Raw genomic sequence first — 8,863 nt, forward strand, 5'->3', positions numbered from 1 at the left:
ACAACCCAGATGCGGGGTTTCGACCTGCAACGTCGACTGTACATTTCTCTCCCTAGATGCTGCCTGACCTGTTGAATTCCTCCAGCATCTTGTGTGTTTCCAGCACTTACAGTCTCTTGGCCCAGTGTCTTCTATTTCAGACTCTGAATGGTCCATAAACTCATGAACACTACTTTGTTATTCTTTTTATGCACTATTTATTTATTTTGTAATTTACAGTAATATTGTGTTTTTGCACTGTACTGGTGCTGCAAAACAACACATTTCACGACACGTAAGTCAGTGATAATAGAACATTACAGCACAGTACAGGCCCTTCGGCCCATGATGTTGTGCCGACATTTTATCCTGCTCTAAGATCTATCTGACCCTTCCCTCCCACATAGCCCTCCATTTCTCTATCATTCATGTGCCTATCTAAGAGTCTCTTAAATGTCCCCAATGTATCTGCCTCCACCACCTCTTCCGGCAGTGCGTTCCACGCACCCACTACTCCCTGTGTTAAAAAGAAAACTTACCTCTGACCTGATAATAATAAACCTGATTCTGATTGATTGTGGGATTCGCCTCTATTTCCGCTACAGTAATGGAGATGGAGCCATCCCAGAATCCACTCGGAGCGAGAAAGGCCTGTATGGCAGCGGCAGCAAGGGACGTTGCTGGGCGGTACTCCCGCCTGGAGATGGCGGTGTGAGACGGCGAAATGCGCTCCCGATTCTGAACGGGAGCTTCCTGCCTCGTTGCCGGGAGCGACGGTGCATGGAGGCCGGAGTGTTGCTTGACAGCAGAGGCACTTGAAGGAGAGTCAGGTGAGTGAATGCCCTCCCCCGCACATTGCAGACTGCTCCCTGAACGTACGTTGAGCACCAGATTTATTTGTTACGCCAGTCTGTATTTTGCAGCGACCCGATGACCTTCCTGCACGCTGGACTCCGAGCAGGGTGGAGGGGGCTCTCCCCTGCTCGCTTCACCACTCTGGCCGCCTTGCAGGACCCCAAGGGCGGCGCCCTTATCTTGAAGTCCCTGTCCGCCGATGCCTACGAGAACCTGGGGCTGGAGGACTGGCTGCACGAGTACGTGCAGCCCCGGCACCGGGAGGTGCTCCTGCTCTGGAGGAATCGCTCAGTCGTGGTCATCGGTCGCCACCAGAACCCCTGGCAAGAATGCAACCTGAGACTCATGAGGGACAAGGGCGTCCGGCTTAGCCGCAGGAGAAGCGGCGGAGGCGCAGTCTACCACGACCTGGGCAACATCAACGTGACCTTCTTCACCTCCAAGAAGAGATACGACAGGCGTGGCAACCTGGAACTGATCATCTCTGCCTTGAAGAGGATCCGACCTCACCTGGACATCATGGCCACAGACAGGCTCGATTTGCTACTCAACGGTGCCTTCAAGATCTCGGGCACAGCCTCCAAGATCGGAAGGACCACTGCTTACCATCATTGCACCTTACTATGTAATTCAGACAGCTCCCTATTGTCCTCTGTGCTCTGCACTCCTCACCAGGGTCTGAAAAGCAACGCGACCCCTAGTACACCAGCCAGTGTGAAAAACCTCCAGGAAGAAGATCCCACTCTCACTTGTGATATCTTGATGGATGCCATTGCAGCAGAGTATTCAAGGCGCCATGGTCTCCAAGGCCAAATCATCCTCATAGATCCCAAAGACACATTGGTGCTACCAGGAGTTGACAGGTTTACACAAGAGCTTAAAAGCTGGGACTGGATCTATGGAAAAACCCCCAAGTTTAGTGTCAGTCACACCTTTTCAGTGGACCATAACTTATCAAGGGCAGAAGTTAAATTGAGCATGAATATCAGTCGTGGCAGAATTGAAAGCTGTAATATTGAAGTCTTATCTGACTGGCTGCCATCGGAAATGTGTGACCAACTGGCCACAGACCTAATTGGCAGCAAGTTTTGTCCTACTGAAACAATGGTTTTGGCAAATGCCCACTTAAGGATTTGTCCCCAGGATAGCATACTCCATAATAAGTGGAATGTACTTTGTGAGCAAGTTATGGCAATTATGTAATTTTTAGTCCTGACTGTTTGTAGAGTAGACTCTCTGTACACCTGGATAAACTTGAATTTAACACTGCTAAGACTGCAAGCTGTTAGCTTGAATCTAGAGAAGATTTGTTCTATTTTATAACCTTTACTCAAAGATGAGTTTTGCCAGAACATTTTCTCTTTTATAATCCACTTTATCAAATTAGTGAAATTTGCAAGTAAGAATCCATGTAATATGAAAATAGTTGTACTTTTTTAATAGACAGGGAACCATAAAGTATCTGCATTGATGATGAGCTTGAATTGATGCCTGTTTTCATGAATACTTGAATTGGCAAACAACTTGCACACTATTTAAAACACTAACAATATGGCATCGGATTCGGATACCCTCTACTTTCCTGACTAAATGCATCTCCAACACTCAAGTTCACTATGCAGGACAAAGTAACAATCGTGGCCGGCATCCCATCCACCACCTTGAAGATGCTCCTTAAAACCCATTCCCTTGACCAAGCATTTTGACACTCTCTCTGGTATCCTCCCCTTTGTTTCACTGTCAGTTTGATAATGCTCCTTTGAGACTTATAAGGGGTTGTATAACTGCTAGAAAACTGATTGGTGATCTTCCACAAACCAAAAGATTACTGACCTATTGATATCACTGTTTCTCCCTCCACAAATACTATCTTACTGAGTGTTTCTGTCATTTTCTATTTTCAGATTTCTGCAGTATTTTGTTTTTGAACTATTTTAATATTTGCAAGCAGTTTCCCAGCAGATGGCAGCAAGTTGCAATATACTTCCTTAAGGCAACTATATGTTTGCAAGTAACGTATTGTTTTGAGTTCTTAAGTTTGCAGTGTTATCTTCCTTGTACAAGGCAATCATCCTAGCATGTGAAAGAGGACTTAGATAATGACACTACCTCATTCTCCTAGGCAAGGTAATTGCATGCATTTGAGCAATGTGAATTACCTAATGTTTCATTTACGCTGCAGCTGCTTCTGGGATCCACTCATTGTGGGTGTGCTACTTGAACTACGATTCATCTCATGAGTAAACTTTGCAAAATGTGGCTACGTGAATATCTGAAGCTCCACACTGAGGAGTTAAACTTGAGAAAGTAAAGGTTTTGTTGACACTCAGAAGCCAAATTAATTTGAGTTAGGTTTAGAGCATTGATGACATTGAATAACATTCGTGAAAACTAAATAAAATTCATTTGGTACAGCACCAAGTTCCACTTCTTGCATCATCAGACTCAGACAGGGTGAGGTTACCTCCTCTAGAGAATCTTAAGCTTCTTTGTACGAACTTGAGTTCAGGCCTGTAGTTATATTTATAATCAGAGCATTTTTAATGTTTGTGCTTTGGAAATCAGTGAAATTAAAACTACATTGTAAATTCTGGCATGCACTGAATTCAGGGCTCATCACAAGATCTAGCTGTCTTTACTGAAATAAAAACAAACTTTTGGAAATACTCATCAGGTTAGACCTCATCTGTGAAGGGAGAAACTGAGCTAATGTTTCATCTTGATGAGCTTTATTCAAAACTAGGAAGAATTAGAAATTGAAGAGGAAGGTGGAGAGAACAAAAGGAAAATCTGTAACAGGGTGGAGACCAACAGAGAGTGAATGATGCAAGTATTGGTGGTGCTGGTTAACAGAGGGTGGTGAAGGGTTGTTAATAGCAGGTGATCTGTCTGAGGGAGATTTAAATAGAAGGAGATTAATGACTATAAAAGAGAAAAATTGCTGGAACTGCAAGATATGCTGTAATTGATGGAAATCTTAAATAAAATAAGAATACCGGAAGTACTCAGCAAGTCAGGCAGCTTGTGAAAGACTGACGATCTTTCATTAGAACTAGCCAGTACTGACATAATCTGTAAAGGCTGGTTATTTGAGATTGTTGAATTCAATGTTAAGTCCTAAGGGCTAGACAGAGCAACTGCAGTTAATGAGCCTTCACTGTATTCTCTCAGCAGACACCACCACCATTTGTACCATTCAGTCTCTTTTTGTCTCTCCCCTATCACAGACATTCTCTGTGTTCTCTCCAGCTCCACCTTCTCTACAACTTAAAATGTGTTTGTTTTCTAACTTTTCCTAGGACTGATGAAAGATCTTCAACCTGAAACGTTAATTCTGTTTCTCGACCCACAGTTACTGCACGACCTGCTGAGTACTTCTGTCATACTCTGTTTTTATTTCTCTGCAGCTGAGCCAGTTTTAGACTGAGCAGTTCAGTTTGTGGAATATTTTTATTACACAACCCTTTGAGCAGGAAATTAGCAAATGTTTGCTTAGTGATTTGCCTAAACCTTCCAGAGGTGTCACGTGTCATGTTACAGTTCCTGTACATCAGGTGTGTTTTGAAATAACTTTAACTGAAGTGCATTATGGGATCAATAAAACTACCTCTCTCAGAAGGCTGTTCTATGCAAACTTCTGAATTGAAGGTAAGGTTTGGAATTCCTGCATCATACTTTACCTGTCTGATTTCTTTACATCTTCCACCGAGCCTTCAATTAGATTTAGTGACTGAATGATTGTGTTCCAAAGAGCTGGCTGTGAGAGAACGTACATATTTGAATAGTTAAACGAGAGGGACAATCTTTAAACAGGTGTGTAAAACTCAGCATTCTGGGTGTGACCATGTTTTTGTTGCTCTTTAAAAGCTATTAGATACTGAATGTTCTGGAATTTTGGTAAATAAGTAATGGGTGTATTGAAAAATTTTCCAAATGCATGATTTTGTGGGTGGAGATAATACTTTAATATCTTTTATGGCCTTTGAATAAAATTCATTTAAGTACCTTGCCCATGGTTCCAAATGCTGGATTCAATATTTTAGGGGATTTCTTTTTTCCTAGATTAAATAGACTTTAAAAAAGTTCTTCAAACACACAGCAATTTATTTAGAGTATCTGTACTGATTTAATTATTTTATAGGCTAGCTTAAATCACATGCTCTTCAAAACACAGGGCTGACACTGCATACAACAACAGACACTGCAAACAGCCTCTTGCTACTCTATGTAATTTTCTTCAGGTTTGTAAACCATTTGGCCAAATCCACTGTGGCAGTAAGGTGGTAATTTCTGCCTGAATTCATTAAAATAGTATTTTTATCTATTGTGGGACTAAAAATCCTTGAATGATATGTATGCAATGCAATCATTTTTGAGTAGGATTCATTATGTCTCAGTGATTAAAGATGTGGAGCAATTCTGTTAACTACCATTTCATCATTGATGTATTATGAGAAGCCTTTTAATAGCAAATTGGATACAAGTTTGTGGAAACAGTAGCATTAATTATGCTAACACTATTTACACATCAGTTTTAAATTTTTTTTAAATTTTATTTACAGCGTGGTAACAGGCCCTTCTGGCCCAACGAGTCCACGCCGCCCATTTTAAACCCAAATTAACCTACCCGTACGTCTTTGCAATGTGGGAGGAAACTGGAGCACCTGGAGGAAACCCACGCAGACACGGGAGAACGTACAAACTCCTTAAAGACAGCGACGGGAATCGAACCCCGATCGCTGGTGCTGTAATAGCGTCGCGCTAACCACTACGTTACTGTGCTGCCCACACTTCCAAAATAAATTGGCACTTTATTTTTTTTTAATAAAGGTAATTTCTTTATTTTTCTCAAAAAGGCATCATGTTTCCAAGAGCAATCAAGAAGTTAACAAATGGTGTCCAGCAACTTAAAGTTAATAAGATTGTCTGGAACTCTACTATTATGTTAGGTATGGAATGCACATCTTTAGATTTATGGTGAAAATTTATTGCTTTAGTTCTGTGTATGCATGTTAAGTTTAGTTGAACTACTTGCAGACACAATGGAGCAAGCTTTAATCTGCACCTACTCATGACATGTTATAACAGTAAGTGCCAGAATGTAACAGTCTAGGATTTTGCAACAAAGGCAGTTTTATTTTAAACTTCCAGTTACTTTTTGGATCCCATATTTTACTTTTTCTTACAGAAATTTAAGTTAAGAACTTCACCATGTCTGAACCAATAACGCTGAATGTAGGGGGAAGCTTGTACACCACTTCCTTGACTACTTTAACTCGCTATCCAGATTCAATGCTTGGTTCAATGTTTGCTGGAACGTTACCCATTAAAAAAGATGTACAAGGAAACTGCTTCATTGATAGAGATGGAAAAATGTTTCGCTACATCCTGAATTTCCTTCGCACATCACACTTGGACCTTCCAGTTGATTTCCAAGAGCTGGATCTTCTGAACAGAGAGGCTGATTTTTTTCAGATCCAACCTCTGCTGGAAGCATTGCAGAAAATCAAGGCAATATCTACTAAAGTGAGAATGAATACAATTCTTAATATCATTTATGACTCGCATTTACATAATATTGGTTCTTTCACTGTAAAAATCATTAGTGTTCAAGTATTTTCTACATCATGTGCCTTATTGAAACTCCTGAGTTCCAAGTTCTACCATACAATCAATGGGGAGAGTGCATCTGTAGACACCAAAGAGGAGGACCAGAAATTTATTTCCCTAGAGTGGGTTGAAAGTGGTTTAAATGCAATGGAAAGGCGATACTTAATGCAGAATTGGAAAAGCCTCTATGTTGCACCATCTCAACAGAAAATCAAAAATCTGCAAATGTTTTTTCAACAAGTCATAAAAATAGCAGTGAATGGTGGATTCCTGCTTCATTCCTTTCCTACCACTTCGTCCAGCCCACTGATCCTCCATTTCACTCAATGCTGATAAAACTAATGCAGGTTTCATTGTTTGTGTTTATCAAAAAAAAGCTTCTCCCTTCTTATTTCTTAGAAAAGCTGAATTTTTTTTTCCAGCTGTGTATTTCACAACAAAATTCGTCATGTACAATGTGTGTGTAAATATTGTTTCTTTCACTTCAGTTTAATTTTGGTTGTTTTGTTAAAACTGATTCACTTGAAGTAAACTTCAACAATCTGTATTTCTGTAGTTCCTTTGACATTTGAAACGAAGTGTGACATTAGGCCATATCGTGAACTATTTGGGTAAATGACCAACATTTGGTCAAAGAGGAGCACAAAAATGCTGGGAGGAACTCAGTAGGTCAGACAGCATCAATTGGTGGAAAATGGACAGTCAGCATTTCAGGTCAAGACCCTTCATCTGGACTGAAAGATGGAGGGTGCCTCACCTGCTGAGTTCCTCCAGCATCTTGTGCGTTGCTTCAGATTCCAGCATCTGCAGTCTCTTGTGTCTTCATTTAGTCAGGTTTTCAGGAACATTTTAGAAAAGGAAAAAAAGAGGCAGATGATGAGGCAGGGAATCAGAGATTTAGAGCCTTGTTGGCTCAACTTTAGAGTCTTGTACAGTCCTAAACATAGAGGAACTGTTCAAAACCAGCACGCTGCCCATTCCATTTCTGAGTTGCTCATTGCTACACTACCTCCCACATCTAGATGAGAACTCCATAATTATTGACTGCAACTACCTGCCATTTATCTCTTGTACTCATCAAAACAATGTTACTCGAATTCCTTCATTGATAACTTATTCCACTTACTCTGTGTGAAATCTGTCTACCTGTTGTTTGGTGTCAATTTATGATTGGTCTACACTGTACTGTGAATCATCTTTTCCTACTCAAGATTTCAAATACATTAAAATCACGATGGGCTGACTTTCCACAATGATGGATAATCTTGTTTGCCCCTGAGAAAAATGGTTTATAAATAAGTTAAAGTGGGAATAACATCGAGGTACATCATAATTTGAGGTTTGGAAAAAAAGACTTAAATTTGTCCTGCATATCACTGATGGCTTTGCTAAGGAATTTACACTGTTATTTAGGCATACTTGGCAGCTGTTCTGGACACAAAAGATATCACAGTCACTGCTAAAGAAAAGTATTTGCTAACTAAAAATAATAAATGTATTTAAATCTTAGTGAAAATATATACGCAGTGATTAAATGTATGCAGCAGGTGGTAATATATTGTTACAGGAGTATGCTGGTAAACCGGTGATCGAATTCTGATCTCACCATGGTAAATTGCTGCTGGTAATAAGTAGAGACAATCAACACAGTTGGAAACCAGCTGGCTGTCTACCCCCATAGATTGTGTATGAATAGCTTCCTTGAGGTTATATCTGTGGTTTTGTTGGTCTCAATAAATATTCATCACGAGTAATTCAAAATGTTCCATTGAAATACATGTGACAACTCTGTGCATTTGTGTATTACATGCTGTGGTACTGAGCTGGACAGGTTATACAGCAACAGATCCCTGTCAGGACAACAGCCGGAAAATGACAATATATATAGGTTAAAGGATTGCAGGATATGGGAATGTATTAAATGTTATTTTTCTTCAAGTACTCTTGCTGGAAAGGCTGCATGCCTGAGTATCAGGTGGTGTTTTTCTGCTTGCCCTAATCCCACCTGCCCATCCATTCATCCATCTGACAAAGGATTTGTTGCTTGTGAATGGTGACCACTTATTCAGATACAAGAGAATTGCAAACATCCGTTAATGCTCATGATAAACTTACAATGCTGAGAATAAATTACAGGTCTTTATTTTGCTGTCAGCTGAAAAACAGATACACAACCTGTCACGAACCAGCAACAAAAGAACCACACTGAGCATGATTCAGTGTTAAAAACTATTTTATTAATCACTACTTATGATAATACGTAAAATAAAAGTAAAAATGTTAGTATGTTAGAATTCAAAAATGTTAAACCTTGAACGTTAACCCCAAAACTAAACTCGTCGTGTGTGTGTGTGTGACAAAGTCCAAAACTCCCAGTTCCGGAATGGTTCTTAAAGTTCAGTTCCGCAAGCCATAAGGT

General features: G+C 40.3%; 2 protein-coding genes across 5 annotated transcripts; both read left to right on the plus strand.

Annotated features, from left to right (window-relative positions):
* The first annotated feature begins 681 nt into the window (after positions 1–681).
* Positions 682–2,037, plus strand: lipt1 (lipoyltransferase 1). Of its 2 annotated transcripts, none has more exons than XM_052025798.1 (2): positions 682–809; positions 903–2,037. In XM_052025798.1, exon 2 carries the CDS (start codon positions 910–912, stop codon positions 2,035–2,037), a length of 1,128 nt encoding a protein of 375 aa, XP_051881758.1. In that variant the 5' UTR covers positions 682–809; positions 903–909. The 2 variants fall into 2 exon arrangements, with proteins under 2 accessions (XP_051881758.1, XP_051881757.1); XM_052025797.1 differs by having other exon boundaries at positions 733–809; positions 889–2,037.
* Positions 740–8,189, plus strand: LOC127575754 (BTB/POZ domain-containing protein KCTD21-like). Of its 3 annotated transcripts, none has more exons than XM_052025802.1 (2): positions 740–809; positions 6,023–8,189. In XM_052025802.1, the coding sequence occupies exon 2, from the start codon at positions 6,046–6,048 to the stop codon at positions 6,775–6,777; it is 732 nt and encodes a 243-aa protein (XP_051881762.1). In that variant the 5' UTR covers positions 740–809; positions 6,023–6,045; the 3' UTR covers positions 6,778–8,189. The 3 variants fall into 3 exon arrangements, with proteins under 3 accessions (XP_051881762.1, XP_051881760.1, XP_051881761.1); XM_052025800.1 differs by lacking the exon at positions 740–809 and adding an exon at positions 4,394–4,482; XM_052025801.1 differs by lacking the exon at positions 740–809 and adding an exon at positions 5,545–5,664.
* The last annotated feature ends 674 nt before the right edge of the window (positions 8,190–8,863 follow it).

This window comes from Pristis pectinata, chromosome 11 (assembly GCF_009764475.1).
Source record: "Pristis pectinata isolate sPriPec2 chromosome 11, sPriPec2.1.pri, whole genome shotgun sequence".
Classification (NCBI taxonomy): domain Eukaryota; kingdom Metazoa; phylum Chordata; class Chondrichthyes; order Rhinopristiformes; family Pristidae; genus Pristis; species Pristis pectinata.